The 21,110-nt window shown below is 49.2% G+C and overlaps 1 protein-coding gene across 8 annotated transcripts in view; it reads left to right on the forward strand.

Moving 5' to 3' along the window:
- The window catches only part of LOC140418616 (adhesion G protein-coupled receptor B2-like), a 1,340,408-nt gene that overhangs the window by 554,645 nt on the left and 764,653 nt on the right, over nt 1-21,110 (forward strand). For all 8 annotated transcript variants that reach the window (XM_072502156.1, XM_072502149.1, XM_072502159.1 and 5 more), the window contains one exon: nt 991-1,097. In XM_072502156.1, coding sequence (XP_072358257.1) covers nt 991-1,097 — 107 coding nt within the window. The remainder of the gene's footprint in view (nt 1-990; nt 1,098-21,110) is intronic.

The raw sequence follows: 21,110 nt of genomic DNA on the forward strand, positions 1-21,110 counted from the left end.
CCAGAGTGCCTTGCGGGTGTGAAGGCTGACGTCTTGGCCTTTGCCTCCTTGATGGCCCTGAGGTGGTGCTGCCCAGGGCCTCGGCATGGTTAGGTGATCTGGTAGAATTCCTGCGATTGGAAAAGATGAAATATACCCTAAGAGGGTCAGAAGAAAGGTTCTATTCCAGATGAATGCCCTTCATCACTTTCTTTAAGGACCTGTTTGTGGCCAGCAATTAATAATAATAAACTTTTTTATTGTCACAAGTAGGCTTACATTAACACCGCAATGAAGTCACTGTGAAAATACCCTAGTCGCTACATTCCGGTTCCTGTTCGGGTACACAGAGGGATAATTCAGAATGTCCAAATTACCTAACAGCACGTCTTTCGGGACTTGTGGGAGGAAACCAGAGCACCCGGAGGAAACCCACGCAGACACGGGAGAACGTGCAGACTCCACACAGACAGTGACCCAAGCCGGGAATCGAACCTGGGATCCTGGTGCTGTGAAGCAACAGTGCTAACAACTGTGCTACTGTAATTAGGGGATGGGTGGAAGGGTTGGTGCGGGGGTAAAGGAGGGAGGATAGTCAAGCTGAGGGGGTGATAGGGGATTTAGGATTATTGCAGTTACTATGTCAAAATAAAAATGACAAACTTAATGATATAGCATGCCTTTGTATGTAAGAATTTGATAATGTTTGTAATAAAATATATGTTAAAAAAATAGAATAGCACCTGTTTTTGTTGAAACCACTTTATGCTGTCCTTAATAGTTGACAGAATAAGGCTACAAATCTGACAACTTGAAACTCCAACTGCTATTGCAACTCTGCGTTACCAAAATTACAAAAATTTGGCTCCTTCATTATTTTAATTAATGACTTGAACTGGGTGCAAATCTTGTACACTGATCGCTGAAATGATTGGCAGGACTCTAGGGAGTGCCAAGAGAAAACACATGACTATATTGACCGTTTTGGTTTTGTGTTTCCTTCATGTTTAGGTTCAGCCAGCCGTAAATGTTTATTAAATTCACGTGGAATTGCAGTTTGGGGACCACCGAGTTTTGCCAGATGTGTCTCACATGACTACAGACATTTACATCTATCGGTAGGTACAATTCACTTCAAATCAACAAGAGCTTCAATTGTAGTAATATTGGGTGTTCGGTGTTGCAGGAACTTAAACAATTAAGCTGAGGATTTTTAAAATTAATTTTCTCACGGGCTGAGAGCATCACTGAATAGGCCAAATTGCCCATCCCTAATTTCCCTTGAGAAGGTGGCAGCGAGATTTAGAACTGCTGCGGTCCATGTGGTGTAGGTACATCCATAGTGGTGTAGGGGGTTGGGGAGGGGGGTGCAATTCCAGACTTTTGACCCAGCAACAGTGAAGAAACAGCAATATATTTCAAAGTTAGGATGAACTTGCAGGTTGTGGTGTTCCCATCCTCTGCTGCCTCTGACCTTCTAGATGGTAGAGGGCGTGGGTTTGAAAGGTGTTGCTAATTGTGTTTCTCTTTATTTGGCTCTGAATATGGTGGTCAATATGGTCGCCTTCTTTAATTCTAATTAAGTTTTGCTCTAGAGTTGCCAGGTATCTTTCGATACCGCCACAAGGTTCAAACCAAATACTGATCAAAGACTCGATACACCAGCTAGTTAGTTCAAAGTCAAATGCTTATTGATTTACACACAAAGTTCAATATACTCATGCACAAATACTACAGACTAAACCATCACTACTGCTAAAGCCTATACTTAGCTTCGGGCGCCGACTCAGTCAGAGGAACAATGGCCGTTGTTCGGTTCTGAGGCTGCTGGGGTGGAACTGGTACGGGATAACAGCTAAGGTCGTCTGTCTGGTAGCGTGCGTTGACCTTGGACTTACTTGTTCTGGTGCAGCTTTTAGGCAGGTCTCTCCTCGGTGAGAGCCGGAGCCAAGAGAACAATTCTCTCTTGGGGGATCCTTCTTATACCCAAAGGGACTTTGCGGGCCTTGAACTTGGCCCCAATCAATTGGGCCGTTTCTCAATCGTTCCTATCGATTTCATCCAATAAAGGGGTGGGTGCCCTGATGGCTGGGCGGGTCCTAGGTGGCCGTTGGCCTGCTTTGTTCTGGTCTCCTCTCGTGCCGGGGTGTCTGCCTTAGTATCGGTTACTCAAATGTTACTCTTTTGTTCCCGGAGATGGGCCATTAGTATGTTAATTGGTTTTCAGTTTTGGTCTTGTCTGGGAGCTGCGGCTCCAATATGCAGATTAACCCTGAACCTGCTTGTTTTCTCAGTATTGTCCATTTTCCCTGCAATCTTTGCAAAGTGTCCATTTTGTAATCGGGAAGTGGCCATCCCAGATGGCTACACACCCTCCTTGTGATCCCCTACGCGAAGCGTGAAGGATCACATTACCGCGTTGTCTTCGTTCTCTGACCAAGCGGGGCACCCATAAGCATTTCACGGGCTCTACACTGCCCTATCCGATGAATCGCAATTTTTTCCTAAAATCATTTTACATACATACATCATTATAAAACTCTATGGGGCGCTATGACATTCAGGCATGCATTACAAAATTAAAAAAACTGGAACCTCTAACTATCCTCAATAAACTACCCTCACTCAAACAATCAAAAATAATCTACAACACTTTAAATTGTACAAATAGCAGCAACACAAGTTTCTCTGGCTTGGCAGTCAAGCAGAGAGGTTGACATTTCTTTATTGAACAAAACACACACAACGAAAAAAACGTATGCACTTTAATTCACTCAAAGGGTTGGGGGGTTTGGTCAAGTTCGAAAATAGGGGACCTAAACGTGTATACCGGGGTGCGGGAGCAGGATGCTCTCTTTCGCCATTTCCTGAGTCTTATAAGTGTCGGCACAACACTGCAGAGTATCGCCAGTACTCAGAGTGATTCTACTATGTAAGCTAGTGAATACCAGGTTATAAACTTGTCACACCAGGTTGGGGTGTCGGTAACTGTCTCAGGGGTAACTATCTCAGGGTACAGTGTATGGCAGGAGTGGGTATCATTCACGGCCTGTGTGGCAGGGGTCAGGGGGGTAGCATCCACGCGCAACTGAAGGGATCCCGCTAAGATCCAGGTGAAAAGCATGAAGGTTGTCTTCATCTTTCCTTTTGTTGGTCTTCTTCTTTTCTTCCTCTGGGGTTGCGGAGGTTCCGGAATTCTGTGGACACAAGCATAATATCTGTTATTATCTTGCTTAAGATCTCGTATGTCTGTCTGTCTGTCCTTTATTGCCAATTACCCATTATAATTGGTCACCATCTGTGACTCCCTCATTTAAAAAAAAACCCGAATATTTAGACAAAACATCCGAGAAAATACTGACACAGTGCGAGCCATCTCGCAGCCTGTGCGACCTACCATCCTAGTGTTTGAGGATGTAAATAGCATACGGAAGCAACCTAAAGGTCGCCAGAAACAAACAAAAGAATTTCGAACTGAAAGTGCCAAAATGGGGTGCGTATGGGCCGTGGCGGGTAAGAAATGTGTGGAATCCCCGGGTAGGACGGTGATCAGTGCCGTTTGTGCTCTACCCAAGCGTAGCTGACCAGAGGGAGGTCCTCAGGCAGGGCGGGGATCAGTGCCGTTTCTCCACTGCCTGAGCGACCAGCAAGAATGTGGTCGTCGTGGGGGGCTGCCTCTCGTGATCGAATCAGAAGAGTAGCTATAAGTGGTGTCTGCCGACAAACTAGTTCCTCTGAACAGTTGTCTGTTGACAAACTTGTTCCATTAACAGCCATTGGGCGTCAAAAGGGTAGTGGCGTGGGGCCATGAAAACTTTAAAATTCACAAACCACATTTAACATGTACATTAGACGAACAAACATACAACAAATATGGTGCAGGTTCCACCAGAGAGTAGGATACTGTAAATCACATTTGGCTTGGGATGTAACTAGCATTTAGAGTCAGTGTAGCGTGACCGAAGAAGAGAGGAAGGAGGAGCGATACAAAAATGAAGTGGCATTGCTGAGATATCCCTGCCATTTGAAGTGGCGGGTAAGCGCTCACAGTTTGCACGGGGCAGCTGAGACCTTGCAGCTGCTGTGGGTTGTGTTCTCTTTTGTATCTGGGGGCTAGTCTAGCTGGTGGTGGGGGTCTCCTGCAATCTCGGGCGAAGTATCCTGACGGCCCACAGTTGTAACATGACCCCTGGGGCATGTAAGGTGGAGCAGGCTCTCTGGGGTATTGCTCCCTTGGGTATGGTTCCCTGGGTGAGGAGTTGGGGCTGTTGGTGTCATTGCTGGTTCGGGTGGCATTTGTGGGCTGATTCCGTTGCTGTTTCAGGGGGGCTTGACATTCTTGTGCGTAATGTCCTAATTGTCCGCAATTATAACACTCCTGAGATTTGGGTTGCGGTGGGCTGTTCCTGCCCTCATTTACCCATGTGGAGTTCTGGTGCGTCCTAACTGGATTCATGTCTGCCTGCTCTTCCTCTGGTTTTGCAAATGCGGTTTTGCCTTTGAAGGATTGTTCCCAAGTGCGGGACAATCTTTTCAAAACCCATTTCTCGTTGAAGTCCTCGCCTGAGGGGTTGTAATTTGCGCAAGCTCTCTGTCCTGCCTTTGTCGCATGAGAGACTAGGATTCGAGTCCATTTGGCCATATTATCAGCAGACAAATGGGCGCAGGCTAACTCTCCAAATACTGCTGTGAAGTGTATCCACAAGCGTCCAGCAAACGCTGTGGGGTGCTCTGTTTTCTTTTGCCTACACTTGTCTAGACCTTCTACGGGGTCTCCTCTGTTATAACCGATCGCATCCAGGATCGCTGTGTGCATTTCTGAGAGTGTGCCTCCTCCTACATTCTGTGGGTTGGGAAGGGCTGCCGCGACTGAAGGGTCGAGGCTTAAAACTGTGAGCTTCACTTGCTCCTTTTCATCCAGGCCGTACATGGTAGCCTGCTGTTTAACTCTAGCGAAAAACTGGTGGGGGTCTGATGTGGGAAGGAACGGTGTAATTTTTCCACACGCGTCCCGTAATTGGGTCACGGTTAACGGGGTTGTATATAGGAAATCTGCGTTTCCTTCTGCTATGCCCTGCAGTGTGTGGTTACAGGGTTCATGGGGGTGTGTTCTCTTCTGGGGTTTTTCTTGTGTACATGTCCCATGTACGTATCTGTGGGCAGTTTCATTTAACTCCTGCCAATCGGGGCCGTTTCCCTGGTCTAACTGGGGTCCAAACGTAATTTGAAACCCATTCTGGACAGAAAGCAGAGATTGCAATTCTGCAGTTTGCTTCCGGCACTTTGGGTGATCTACGGAGCTCTGCCTTTGTTCTGTCGTGGAAGTGTGGAGCGCTCGTAGGGCTGCTTTTAAATCATTGCACTGCTTCTGCAATTGCTCTACCTGTTGCTCGGTTTCTTGGCTTACCAAGACCGCGCGTTGCGTGTCCTGGTAGGCCTTATCGTACTGAGTCTGAAAACTACTCAAATGGGCGAGACAAGACTGGCATCATCCACCTCTCTGTCCCTCGCTGCTAACTGTTCTCTTAATTCCTTATTCTCCTTCTTAAATTCGCTCACATCTTCCTCACTATTTCTGTCTCTCTCCTCAATCTCTTTACGGAGCGTCCTAACGACCTCGTCTGAGCCTCACAATTGTGCCAAGCAGGACACGATTGCCATTGGCTTGCGAGCTTTCCCAAAGCTCTTCTTGTAGATCTCTGACAGGTTCTCCCACCAAGTATGTCCTATACTCCCAGAACCTGTTTCGTCATTGGCGCAGAATTTGCTCCAAAGGGGCCTTCCTTTCCCTTTGAGGTACTTTCTGATTTCCTCTTCCCTTATGGGACACTGTCCTACTCTACTGGTCGCTGCGACCTCAAATTCTTGGGGGTTCATAAGGCGTTCCATTGCCTTCATTGCCATTTTCTCTCTCTGGGTTCTCTACTGAATTTGGAACGGGGGGTGATAAAGTGGTGATGTAAACACGGGTACAGCTTACGCTATTTTCCGGCCTACAAAACTTCTGACACTTTTACACAATAAATCTCTCAGGTTTACCTTATATGCCTGTTAGTACGCATGCATTAACACACTTCCGAATCTCGGAGGTTTGATCAGTATCGTTCTTGCACTTGTGGTTTTGTCTATTTCCAATTGGATTCTAATTCAAATTTGGGTTCTCTCGGAGTGACTAGGCCACTTCTAGATCGAGTCCCGTCAGAGGTCGCCAGCAAATGTTGCTAATTGTGTTTCTCTTTATTTGGCTCTGAATATGGACGCCTTTCTTAATTCTAATTACGCTTTGCTCTAGAGTCGCCAGGTATCTTTCGATACCGCCACAAGGTTCAAACCGAATACTGATCAAAGACTCGATACACCAGTTAGTTAGTTCAAAGTCAAATGCTTATTTATTTACACACACAGTTAAATATACTCATGCACAAATACTACAGACTAAACTATCACTACTGCTAAAGCATATACTTAGCTTCGGGCGCCCACTCAGTCAGACGAACAATGGCCGTTGTTCGGTTCTGAAGCTGCTGGGGTGGAACTGGTACGGGAAACAGCTAAGGTCGTCTGTCTGGTAGCATGCGTTGACCTTGGACCTACTTGTTCTGGTGCAGCTTTTGGGCAGGTCTCTCCTCGGTGAGAGCCGGAGCCAAGAGAACGATTCTCTCTTGGGGGATCCTTCTTATACCCAAAGGGGCTTCACGCGCCTTTGGGCGGGCCTTGAACTTGGCCCCAATCAATTGGGCCGTTTCTCAATCGTTCCTATCGATTTCATCCAATAAAGGGGTGGGTGCCCTGATGGCTGGGCGGATCCTAGGTGGCCGTTGGCCTGCTTTGTTCGGGTCTCCTCTGGCGCCGGGGTGTCTGCCTTAGTATCGGTTACTCAAATGTTACTCTTTTGTTCCCGGAGATGGGCCATTAGTATGCTAATGGGTTTGCAGTTTTGGTCTTGTCTGGGAGCTGCGGCTCCAATATGCAGACTAACCCTGAACCTGCTTGTTTTCTCAGTATTGTCCATTTTCCCTACAATCTTTGCAAAGTGTCCATTTTGTAATCGGGAAGTGGCCATCCCAGATGGCTACAAAGGTGCTGTCGATGAAGCCTTGGTGAGTTACTGCATTGAATTTTGTAAATAGTGCAGACTGCTGCCGCTGTGCGTTGGTGGTGGAGGGAGTAAATAGTTATGGTGGTAGATTATGTGCCAATCAAGTGGGCCGTTTTGGCCTGGATGGTGTCAAACTTTTTGTTTGTTGCTGGAAGTGCACTCAACCAGGCATCCCATCGTACTCCAGACTTGTGCGCTGTAAATTGTGGATTTTGGTCCATATTTAGCCCAGCTGAATGGAATAAAAGTCTTCTTGCTATAAATATCCTGCATATAATAAAATTTGCTCGTCTAGTTTCTAATGTTGCACTAATTGGCCCAAGACTGCAATCAAATGCCACATACAAAGGAAAATGTAATCTAATAAACTATCACAATACATCAATACATGAGGGGAGATTCTCCACTTGGGCGCTCTTGAGTGCGCTCCAGTAAAAAACCTCCCTCATGATTTTAATTTAACAAATTTGAGATTACTTCTCCATAACCATGCATAATTGAGATTGCAATAATTAATCCCAAATTGTGCACGAGTAGTTCGTATTCATAATGATACCTACTGCTGGTACAAAAAGAAAACCCCAAGCCTGAGTTAAAACTGCACTAACCTGAGATTATTCTGTGTGTATCACATATTTACCTCAATTAATTATTATTCTTTAATTCACATATTTAAAACGATTGATGCATTTATAAACCCCATGTAAGCCTGTTGATTACACTGGACAGCCACCTGTTTCAGACATTTATTAGCACCAGGGCTAGTGGGAACTCCAAAGATATGCTGGGAACCCCGTCCCCGCCCCTGGCATGACCTCTCTTCGACCCCAAATGTCCAAATGTACCCAGGTAAGGATTGGACAACAACTACCTGGGAACTGCAAACCTTTGATGGCCAATTGCCCTGCTCTGGAAACCATCTGAAAATGCAATTTAAATTGCAATGGTTCTAACTGCCTTATGTCAATAGTTACCCAGAGAAAGTTCGAAGAATTAAACCCACTTATAGTTTCTTGTAACTATTGTACACACCCACACCAAATCCCCTGTCCCCACCTTGGAACTAACGCACACCCTCCCTAAACTCCCCAGGACTCACCTGATACCCCTGAACCACTGGGGGACTCCTCCACTTCCTGACTCCATCGGGACACAAACACCACCTCTACTGCCCCTCCCCCTCTCCACTTTCGATGGGACTCCCCATGCCCTCACCTGACCAATCCGTTACCTTACCTGGTTTACTGAAGCTAGTGCCACAATAAAAGGGGATGTGGCCTCCTGACATTTGCCTGCAGGCCTCAAGAATGTGTTACCCTGCACAGATCTTGCCTGGCCTGAAGGTCGGTTGAGATGGGATCAAAAAATATTCAGGAGAAGAAAGTGGCAAATCTGACTCTGATTACCACTCTGCAGACGTTTAGACCCATTGCCCTGCACTAGGAACCACCCTTCAATATGATTTAAATTGCAAACTTCGGATAGTTTGTAGTTACCAGGAAAATTAGAAGAATTAAAACTACTTCTAACCTCTGGATAATTTTAGCACTGACCCACCCTGATCCCCTCCAAAGTCTCCTCCCAGCCATCTTTCGCCTCACAGGTCACAGGACCCTCCCACTACAGCCCCACATCCCAACAGCTCTCATCACACTCAACTACTCACCCCGATCGCCCACAGAACATATTGGGCCCCCAGGAGACCCCCGAAGTACACCCACCAACCCACCTGACTGATCTTCCTCCACCCCTCGACTCTAGTCCCCACTCCCTGGCTACACTGCCCCTCATTTACAACTACACTCTCCACCCCCTGACCTGAGACCCTTTCTTCCCATGATACCACCCCAAACCATCCTGCTGGCCACCATCTTTATTGCTCACTGCAGATTGGTAGCTGAGATGCCCATCAGAAAGAAAGGGGAGATTCACAAATGACTGCTACTTGGTCGCATTAAATCCATGAAATCCTGATTGCACTTTGCCTCAGACATGAATGGGCAAATTGTCACAGCTATCCCACAGCAACTGTAACAGCAACTCTTGGCAAGGACAAATAAGCTATTAAAGGTGAGATAGAATGAACATATGTCTCCAATTTTCAGAGATTGCTATAGAGATAGTGGATGCAATGGTGATCATCTGCCAAAATTGTTTTGATTGTGGAACAATTTTTGAAGATTGGAAGGTAGCAAATATCACCCCACTATTTAAGAAGGGTGGGAGAGAGTTAGCAGGGAACTACACACCTGTTAGCCTTACATCAGTAGTAGGGAAAATACTGGAATCTATTATAAATGATGTGATAAATGGAGACTTTGACAATCATAATCTGATTGGGTGTAGTCAGCATGGATTTACGAATGGGAAATCATGTTAGATGAACAGGTTGGAGTTTTTTGAAAATGTTACCAACAAAATTGACAAAGGAGTGTCGATGGATGCAATCTATGTAGGTTTTCAGAAGGCTTTTCATAAATCCCCCCTACAGGAGATTGATTAGTAAACTGAAGGCACATTGGATAACAGGCATGATGTGCCATCAATCAACACAAGACGAGTAGTGAACAAAACTGAGGCTTTAATAAGCTAAACAGAAAACATCCTGGCCTCTGATCCCGAACTGGGGCAGGGCCGGAGATCGGCCACCTTTATACCGAGCCCGAGGGGAGGCGGAGCCAGCAGGCAGTGGTTTACCACAATACATGTAATACAGTAACAGTTTATCACAATACATATAATATACTAACAGTGGTTTACCCCAAGGCAAAACCAGAGATAAGGAATAAATGGGCCATTCACGCGTTAGCAGGCTGTGTCTAGTGGTACCAAAACGATCAGTACTTGGTGAGAAATTAGGAAGCGTAGATGTATAAAGCGACCTGGGTGTCCTTGACCATAAGACACTGAAGGCTAACATGCAGGTGCAGCAAGCTATTAAGAAACCTAATGGAATCACCGCGTTTCTCGCAAGAGGACTTGAGTACAGCAGTGAAATCTTGCTTCAATTGTGTGGAATATTGGTTATACTGTACCTGGAGTACTGTGTGCAGTTGTGGCCCCCTTACCTCAGAAAGAAAATACATTATTGCTAAAGACGGAGTACAACAAAGGTACACCAGACTTGTTCTGGGGATGGCGGGACTGTCTTTTGAAGAGAGATTGGTCAAAGTGGGCCTATATTCTATGGAATTTAAAAGAATGAGAGGTAATCTAATTGAAATCTACAAAATACTTAGAAGAATAGTCAGGGTAGATGCAGGTGAGATGTTTCTCTTGGTTTGGGAATCCAGAACAAGAGGGCACAACTTCAGAAAAAGGGTGATGTCACTAAGGACCGAGATAAGGAGAAATCTATTTACACAGAGGATTGCGAATATTTGGAATTCACTACCCAGAGGGCTGTGTAAGCTCAGTCAGTGAGTATGTTTAAGGTAGAGATTGATATATTTCTGATTAACAACGTAAAGGGTTATGGGAACTGTGTGTGGAAAAGGCATTAAATTGTCCGATCAGCCATGATCATATTGAATGGTGAAGCAGACTCGATGGGCTGAATGGCGTACACCTATGTTCCAATTGTGGCTGAATGAGATATTGTGATCCTGCGCAAACAGTGATGTCAGAAGGGTCCCTTCACAAAACTCATACCAGACTGAATATCCTAATTATTTATTACAACATGAATTGAAGTCAGGGTCTTGTGACCCCTGAACTGCCCTGTGGTTGGTTGGTAAGGTGGCACGCCAATGCAGCAGGGTGAGTTCAATTGGTGGGAGAATGTCAATATCCTATTTCAACCAGTTAAAGGGGCGAACTGCCAGAGAGACTTTAATTTATACAGGGATCACAGTAAGTCTGTGACCATAGTGCTTTAATCCTCCAATCCAAGCTCCTGTATCCACCAAATCTGTAGATCATCTGATTCTACATACTTAATCTGTGAAATTTATTCGAAGAGAAAATGAACACAGTCTAAAATATCTGAGTCTGGCTGTATAGAAAGTGGATGCATTACCGTTCATCTCCCAAAATTCTGGAAAGGGCCCAGCCGACTGGACAACTGCAAATGTAAATCAAAAAGGTTTGACATGACTTCCTTTCTGTTATGCTCTAATAAAGCCCGGAAGCTGCCTGCTTTATTAACCACACTCTCAACCTGTCCTGCCACCGTCATTGATGAATGCACACACACAGACATGACCCCCTGCTCCTGCACCATCTTTGGAATTATACCCTTTATTTTAAATTGGCTCTCTGTGTTCTTCCCACCTGTTATAACCTGCCTGCTTACCATTGGCTGGTGACTAATGACAATCCCACAATCCTGTGGGAGTATGAGCTTCCCCAATGAGGGGGGCGGAGAAATCATGAGCAGACTCCCTGCATAAATAAAGCTGGCCAGTTTGGAACCAACCAGGGAGGAGTGAGCAGCAAGGGAAGTTGCTGCTGCTGCTGTATATATATATATATACACACACACACACGCACGCACACACACACACACACACACACACACACACACACACACGCACGCACGCACGCACGCACGCACGCACGCACACACGCGCGCGCGCGCGCGCACACACACACATATGTTATTGTAAATAAATGTTATTTCTTTGTATCCTTAAAACTCGTGCTGGATTCTTCGTGGCCCTCACAAAACTGGCAACGAGGGTTAAAGTGAATAGCTGTCTACACTGCTGAAGCCACCTCCCTGGATTTTTGTTGGATACAGGTTGGAAGTTGTTTTCTATTACACCATGCCTCTGTACGGACGTTTGGATGTTTTTGATGCTGCGCTGGAAAGCTGGAACCAGTACGCACAACGGATGCGTTACTATTTCCGGGCAAACAACATCAACAAAAATGAGCGCCAGGTGGTCATATTGCTCACCGCCTGCGGCCCGTATAGGTTTGGGGTGATTAGGAACCTTACGTACCCAGCTGCGCCGGACACCAAAATGTTTGATGAACTTGTGAACTTAGTGGGGCAACATTTTAACCCGTCCACGCTAGTCCAACGTTACTGGTTTAATACCGCTGAGAGGACCCCAGGAGAATCCCTTGCCGACTTCCTATCCAGGCTACACAGGATTGCGGAGTACTGTGACTATGGTGAGACCTTGTCAGAAATGTTACACGACCGTTTGGTTTGCGGTATTAACAATGCGGCCACCCAGAGAAAGTTGTTAGCTGAGCCAACATTGACTTTTCAACAGGCCATTCAAATAGCATTGTCCCAAGAGAGCGCAGAACGAGGAGTGCAGGAGCTACAGGGAATGGAGGTGCATGCCTTGGGGCGCAACCCCTTCCGTCCGAAAACATCCCCCCGCGCCCCTGCGGTACCTTGGGCGAGGCGACGTCTGGATCGACGCCAGTGGCCGTCGGTCATTCCTCCCCGAAGGATCCTTCTCCAGAACCAATGGATGAGGAGCCATGTCCATGTCAGACTTATAGGCGCCGACCCCGTCGCGGACGCCGGTCTTGGGGGTGCCAGAGGTGCCGTCGTTCCAACCGAAACTGGAGCCAGCCCAGGGGCCATACCTACCATTTGGATGAACCTGAGGCGACCACTCCCGAGGACATGGGAGACGGAGGACGGCTGCCTGCAGCTGCATTGTGTGGCAGCTCCCTGTGTGGCCCCTGATGTGTTGGGTGCTCTGCTACACAGACGAACCAACACGATTGCGAATGGTACAACTCAGTTTTATTATTAACATATATTTACAGTGGTAAACTGGTTACTGAGGTTCGATCATGACACTTGAATCTGTGGACCTAATCCTAATACTATCTTGGAGTGGCACTCAGCACATGGTGGATGCCTGAGTGGCTTGCTGTGAGCTCTGTGCCCTGAGCTGTCTCCTGCTGGAATCCTCGGGAAGTGTCGTGTTCCCTGTTTTGTAGTGTGTATGCTCTTGCCTGTGATTGGCTGTAGTGTTGTGTGTGTGTTGATTGGTCCGTTTATCTGTCCATCAGTATGTATGTATGTTTGCACCATGATGTTTACCTGAATATCATGACATCCCCCTTTTTTACAAGACCATGTGCCTATGTGGTTATAAATAGAGATGTGTACTGAGTGCAGCTGAATGTGTGTGTGTGCAATATCTACAGCATGTACATGGGGCTAAACTATATACAAGGGGCAATGTCGGGTGTGACATAGCAACGAGGTTGTACCGTAAACAAAGGACGGGGAAATGTTGAACGACAAAATGAACTCCTGTAACGACAAGGAAGAACAGAAACATATTAACACAGTGGTATTATGAGTTCAATGTACAAACAGGCTCATAAGTCCAGTCTAGTAGGTGGGCGACGAATTCGGGTTGACCGCCTCAAGGGTGGGTCAGGATCCACCGGCTGAGGAATGGGCCTGGCCCGGGCGACGATGGAACGGGCATGGTGGCAGGATGCTCCACGAAGTCGACATCAGGAACAACAGGAGGGCGTGGTACCGGTGTAAGTTCCCGTAGCGAGCGTGGAAGTAGGCGAAGAGCCCGGCGATTACGCCTGCGAATGGATCCATCAGGCATGCAAACCAGGAACGAGCGGGGAGCCACGCGTCGGAGAACTTCGGCTGACCAGCCACCTTCTGGTAGGTGGATGCGAATGGCGTCTCCAGGCGCCAGGGCGGGAAGATTAGTTGCCCTTGTGTCATATGCCATCTTCTGGCGAACGCGCTGTTGTTGCATTCTGTGTAGTACCGGAGCATGGTTGGTTGTGCGTACCAGAATGGATGGCACAGTGGTCCTGAGGGCGCGACCCATCAACAGTTGGGCTGATGAGAGACCAGTGGCTAGTGGGGCCAGCAGGGCTAGGCAGAAATCCGATCCGGCAGCAGCAGCCTTGATGATGTGAACGCCCTTCTCCGCCTTTCCATTGGACTGGGGATGCAGAGGGCTGGACGTCACCTGTGTGAAGCCATACGAAGCAGCAAAGGACGACCATTCCTGGCTGGCAAAACAGGGCCCATCGTCCGACATGACAGTAATCGGAATGCCGTGGCGAGCGAAGGTGTCTTTGCAGGCCCTTATGACAACGGACGATGTCAAATCGTGCAGGCGTATGACCTCTGGATAGTTTGAAAAGTAATCAATGACGATTCCATAGTCCCTGCCGAGCGCGTGAAAAAGGTGGACACCCACCTTCGCCCAGGGGGACGTCACCAGCTCATGGGGCTGAAGCGTCTCAGGACGTTGCGCCGTCTGAAACCTTTGTCAGGTGGGGCAGTTGAGCACCATATTGGCAATGTCATCACTGATGCCCGGTCAGTATACCGCCTCTCGGGCCCTCCGTCTGCACTTCTCGACCCCCAGATGGCCTTCGTGTAGTTGGTCGAGGACCAGCTTGTGCATGCTGTGCGGAATCACAATCCGGTCCAGCTTGGTGGACACCAAGGTGGACAGCCAGGAGGACACCATCAATGACGGCCAAGTCGTCTCGGACATTGTAGAACTGCGGGCACTGTCCTTTGAGCCACCCTCCCATCATGTGGCGCATCACCTGTTGTAGAAGGGGGTCAGCCGCAGTCTCCCGGTGAATACGGGCCAGACTGGAGTCGTCAGCTGGCAGATTTGCCGATGTGAAGGCCACCTGCGCTTCGACCTGATAGACGAACCCCTCCGAATCGGCAGGTGTGCTCACTGCTCTAGATAGGGCATCCGCAATGATAAGGTCCTTTCCCGGGGTGTAGACCAGTTGGAAGTCATACCTCCTGAGTTTGAGTAGGATGCGCTGGATGCGAGGGGTCCTTATGTATGATGCTGACCAGGGGGCAATGGTCAGTCTCAACGGTAAACTGGGGGAGACCATACACGTAGTCATGGAACTTGTGTATTCCGGTTAGCAAACCCAGGCACTCCTTTTCGATCTGCGCGTAGCGCTGTTCTGTGGGGTCATGGCCCGCGAGGCATAGGCGACCGGGGCCCATGACGCAGTGTCATCCCGCTGTAGGAGTACCGCCCCAATGCCGGACTGGCTGGCATCAGTCGAAATTTTAGTGTCACGAGATGTGTCGAAAAACGCCAATACCGAGGCTGTGGTGAGCTTAATTTTGAGCTCCTCCCATTCCTTCTGGTGTGCGGGCAGCCACTAGAACTCCGTGGACTTCTTGACTAGGTGGCGCAGAGCTGTCGTGTGGGAGGCAAGGTTGGGAATGAACTTCCCCAGGAAGTTGACCATGCCTAGGATGCGTAGCACTGCTTTCTTGTCTGCCGGCTGCGGCATGGCTGTAATGGCGCTCATCTTGTCTGCATCCAGACGGACCCCTGACCGGGATATGTGGTTCCCCAGAAACTTTAGCTCGGTTTGGCCGAGAGAACACTTGGCTCGGTTGAGGCGCAGGCCGTTTTCCCGTATGCGCACAAAGACGCGCTGGAGACGATTGATGTGCTCCTGTGGTGTGGTGGACCAGATGATGACGTCGTGCACGTAGACACGCACCCATTCGGTGCCCTCCATCATCTGTTCCATGATCCTGTGAAAGACCTCGGATGCCGAGATGATGCCCAATGGCATTCTGTTATAGCAAAACCTGCCGAAAGAGGTGTTGAAGGTGCACAGCTTTTGGCTGGACTGATCCAATTGGATCTGCCAAAAACCCTTCGAGGCATCCAGTTTTGTAAAGGTTTTAGCCCGGGCCATTTCGCTCGTGATCTCTTCCCGTTTGGGTATGGGGTAGTGTTCCCTCATTATGTTGTTGTTGAGATCTTTTGGATCAATGCAGATCCGGAGCTCGCCGGAGCGCTTCTTAACACACACCATGGAGCTGACCCATGGCGTGGGCTCCGTGACCCGGGATAGCACCCCTTGGTCCTGGAGATCCTGCAGCTGATGCTTGAGGCGGTCTTTGAGTGGCGCTGGGACCCTGCGAGGTGCGTGAATGACCGGGGTGGCGTCCGGTTTGAGCCGTATTCTGTAGGTGGAGGGCAGTGTGCCCATGCCCTCGAATGCCTCCTGGTTGTGGGTGAGGAGCGATTGAAGCTGTGCCCTAAATTCTGCATCCGGGAAGTCAGATGTGCCTTCTGGAGACAGAGCATGGACCTGCTGCACGAGGTGGAGAACCTTGCATGCCTGTGCGCCTAGCAGGGAGTCCTTTGATGATCCGACTATTTCGAATGAGAGTGTGGCCGTGTGTGTGTTGTGTGTCACCTGGAGCTGGCAGGATCCCATAGCCGGGATAACGCTTCCATTGTAGTCGACCATCTTGCAACAGGATGGCCAAATTGGTGTTCTGACCTTCATGGCGTAGAAGGCTGACCATGCTATGAGGTTGGCGGAGGTGCCAGTGTCCAGACGGAATGTTATCGGTGATCGGTTGACCGTTAGGGTGGCACACCATTCATCACCCGGATTGACAGTGTTCACGGCTGGTGGGTCCTGGCTGGAGACATCCGGTTCACATCAATGACCGCAACATGGAAGGCGTCCCGGTCGTCTGTGTCACTGGTTTGGATATCGTCTGGGCACGACTCGTAGTAAGGAGGCTGAATGGTCCGCACGTCCCTGCGAGGTTGTCGGAATTGGGGAACATTGACAGGTTGAGCTGCTCGACAGCAGGCAGCATAGTGGCCCATCTTGCCACAGCGGAGGCATTGTTGGTTTCTTGCCAGACATTGCCGCTTTAAATGTGCGGCTCTGCAGTTGCCGCACGTCGTCACGTCATGGCGTTCGTTGCGCCACCGCGCATGCGCAGTTCGGTCTTGCGTCGAGCGCGCCTGCCCATCACTTCCCTCTGTGTCGACGTCTTTTTGGCGCGCACGAACGCGGGAGGCCTCAGAAAGCTTGCGAAATGGCCGCCCTCGTCCGGGCCGTGGGCCGGGAGGAACTCGATCGCCTGGACCCGTTCGGCCTCGTAGGACGCCTGCCTCGCCGATCCGGCCGCGTAGGACATCTGCCGCGCCGATTCAGCCGCTTGAAATTGGGAGTAGCGGCTGGTCGCGTTTTCATGCAGGACACAGGCTTCGATTGCGGAGGCTAGGGTGAGGCCTTTAACTTTGAGGAGCTGCTGGCGTAGGGTGCCCGAGGTGACCCCAAAAACAATCTGGTCCCGAATCATTGAATTGGAGGTGGTGTCGTAACCGCAGGACTGCTGAGGATACGGAGGTATGTAAGGAAGGATTGAAAGGGCTCATCTTTACCTTGCAGGCGCTGCTGGAAGAGATACCTCTCGAAACTCTTGTTTATCTCGACGCTGAAGTGTTGGTCGAGTTTTAGAAGGACAGTTTTGTACTTGGTATTGTCCTCACCTTCCGCGAACACCAGGGAGTTGTCGACATGGATGGCGTGTTGACCTGCCGTGGAGAGGAGGGCGATTTTTCTGGTGTCCGAAGCGCTCTCCTTTTCGTTGGCTTCCAGGAAGAGCTGGAAGGGCTGTTTGAACAGCTTCCAATTGACGCCGAGGTTTCCATCGACTTGTAGCGGCTGCGACGTGCTGACGGTGTCCATGGCGCAGGATGGCAGATTCCTGAGGATTCGTAGGTAGGTCCCACAGTCACCGGGTTCCAATCCTGGTACTATGATGTGTTGGGTGCTCTGCTACACAGACGAACCAACACGGCTGCGAATGGTACAACTCAGTTTTATTACTAACATATATTTACAGTGGTAAACTGGTTACTGAGGTTCGATCATGACCCTTGAATCTGTGGACCTATTCCTAACACTATCTTGGAGTGGCACTCAGCACATGGTGGATGTCTGAGTGGCTTGTTGTGAGCTCTATGCCCTGAGCTGTCTCCTGCTGGAATCCGCGGGAAGTGTCGTGTTCCCTTTTTTGTAGTGTGTATGCTCTTGCCTGTGATTGGCTGTGGTGTTGTGTGTGTGTGTTGATTGGTCCGTTGATCTGTCCATCAGTATGTATGTATGTTTGCACCATGATGTTTACCTGAATATCATGACAGCCCCCATTAAGGTGGCAGTATGGGTCAATGGTCACCTGCTTGAGATGGTGTTGGACACTGGCGCAGCGGTCTCCGTGATCGCCCAGAGGACATTCGACCGCATCAAGCAGGGTATACAGACCCTTACAGTAACCGACACACAGGCCAGGTTGGCCACCTACACGGGGGAACCATTGGACATTGCAGGAACTACGATGACCCCTGTTGTTTATGGACGCCAGGAGGGGCATTTCCCACATATCGTGGTGCGCGGCCATGGGCCCAGCCTGTTGGGTCGGGACTAGTTGCGCCATTTGCGGTTGCAGTGGCAGCACATCCTCCAAACAGTTACTGGAGGGTTGACTGAGGTGCTAGGACGTTCTCTTGAGGTTGCTATCCCCCTGCACTGCTCCCCCCCTGGGTCTTTCCCTCTTTCTCATGCCTTGGCTACTTTCCCCTGGCTCTGGCTATTTGATTATTCTTCAGCTCGTTCGTTGGCTACAACCAAGTCCCGGAACAGATGGGTGAATGGCTCCCACGTTCTTGAGCAACAAGGATATTGATGCCTGCCTCAAAGTCTGTGGCAACACCCCCTCCCCTATCGCCTCCTCAAACATCCCCACCATCAGCGGCGCCAATTGATCCCTAAATTTTTTTTGTACTCCACAGGAAACCCATCCGGCCCTGCTACCTTTCCTGACTGCATCTTCCCAATCGTGTCCTTTATTTCCTGTTCCCCTATCACCCCCTCCAATGTGGTTCTATCCTCCTGCCCCAACCTCGGATATTCCAAACCATCCAGGAATTCCTGCATTCACCGATCCTCCCCTGGTGGTTCCCACCTGTACAACCTCTCATAGAACACCTCAAAAACCCTATTAATTGCATCCGGAGCCACCACCAACTTCCCTGTCCAATCCCGAACCTGACCAGTTTCCCTCGCCACTGTCTCCCTCTGAAGTTGGCCTGCCAACATGCTTTTCTCCATGTTCGTAGACCGCTCCCCTCACCCGCCTCAATTGGCGCACTGCCTTCCTTGTGGACAGCCGGTCAAAGCTCGCCTGCAACTCCTTCTTCTTTTCCAACAGTGTTGGATCACACCCTCTACATACCTCCTGTCAACTTCCAACATCTCATATATTAATCTTTGCCGCTCCACCCTCTCTTCCTTATCCACCTTTGCCTTAAACAATATTACCTTCCCCCCCCCCCCCCTCACCACTGCCTACAAAGCTTTCCATACCACCGCCTGTGAGACCTCCCCTGTACGATTAAACCGCACATATTCCTCAATCACTTTTCCAATCTTATCACAAAACCCTTGGTCCCCAACAGCCCCACATCCAATCTCCATTCCTGCCCCTGCACTATTCCCTTCTCCAACACCATGTCCACCAGTGTGGCACAATTGCCTAATATTCCGACCCCTTGACCCCGGCCAACAGCGACTTCAAGACCACAAAAAAATCTATCCGCGAATCGGCCTTATGAACCGAGGAGAAGAAAGAATACTCTCACTCTCCCGGGTACAAGAACCTCCAAAGGTCCACTCCTCCTATTTCCACCATTAGCCCAGCAACGCCTTCGCTCCCCCTGACTGGGTAAGCGATCGAGATAGTGACCTGTCAATTTTGGATCCTGCACTAAGTTCCAGTCTCCACCCAATATCAATTCATGTGAATCCAAGTCGGGGATGGCCCCACACACCTACTTTACAAACCCTGCATCATTCTAATTGGGACCATACATGCTTACCAACGCCACCAACCTCCCTTCCAATGCCCCTGTCACTATTACATACCTACCTCCCTGATCTGACACAACTTTCTCCATTTGGACCTCACTCTGTTATTCACCAGGACCGCAACCTCCCGCACCCCACTATCAAAACCCGAGTGAAACACCCAGCCCTTTCTAAGCCTCACCTGATCCTTCACCCTCAAGTGAGTCTCCTGCAGCATCGCCACACCCGATTTCAAACTTTTTAAGTGCGCAAACACCCTCAACCTCTTCACTGGGCCTCCCAACCCCCTCACGTTCCATGTAACTATCCTAACAGGGGATCTCCTCCCTCTGCCCCTGCTTATCCACTATCATCATAAATTCGCTCTACTCACTGAGCCTGACCCGTTCCTCTCCATTATTGACATTGAACCCCATCCCCCCCTCCCAGAAACTCCCCCTACACTCCCTCTCAAAGAAACCCCACCCAGTATCGATCTCCCCCCACCTTTTCTCACCTCTTAGGCCCATTGAAACCCAGTCACCAGGCTCCAATGTCCGCAACCCCTTCTCCCACAACACCTCCGTTCACTAGCCGAATTAAATTAGCCAGTGCGGGGGTTCCCTGCTCAGGCCTTTCCTCCCCGTCCGCCCAGTCCCTGGAAAAACAATCAAACGTATACTTTTCATATAAAAACATTGCTACAAAGAACAGCAACACAAAAAAAAACCTTTAACCTCTATAACAACTTGAAGAAAGTACATTATTCAAAGCTACATATATATATTCTCCCGCTCTTTACTTCTGCCCTAAGCCTTCTGCCTTCATAAATGCCTCCTCCGCCGCCTCCACTATCTCAAAATAAAGGTCTCTGGAGTTGTAGGTCACCCTTAGCTTTGCTGGACGCACCACTCCAAACCGCACACCACTGTTGTACAATGCCGCTTTAAACTCAACTGAAAGCCACTCGCCTCATTGCATGTTCCACCGTCAAATCCTGACAAATAGAAATCTTGGCACCAGCCCACTGTACCTCCCGCTTTTGTTTTGCCCAGTTTAATACCTTCTCCTTCATGTGATATCTGTGAAAACAGATAATCCCGGCCCTTGGTGGCTCATTTAACTTAGGCTTAGGCCTCAGCGTCCAGTTCATACCGAGAGGATTCTTCTTCCTCTCCCATAATTTCTGCCAGCATCCTGGCAAAGTACTCTGTCGGCCTTGGGCCCTCCACCCCCTCGGGCAGGTCCACAGTCCTCAGATCTTGTCATTTTGAGCGGTTCTCCATTTCCTCCAGCTTTGCTCGCAGTCCCCTATTGGCCTTGACCACCCTCTGCAGTTCATCCCCCATCAAGGTGAGCGGATCGCTGTGCCGCGACATGGCCTCCTCCACTCCCTTCATCTTCTAGCTCTGCTCCT

This window comes from Scyliorhinus torazame, chromosome 1, assembly GCF_047496885.1.
Source record: "Scyliorhinus torazame isolate Kashiwa2021f chromosome 1, sScyTor2.1, whole genome shotgun sequence".
Classification (NCBI taxonomy): Eukaryota; Metazoa; Chordata; class Chondrichthyes; order Carcharhiniformes; family Scyliorhinidae; genus Scyliorhinus; species Scyliorhinus torazame.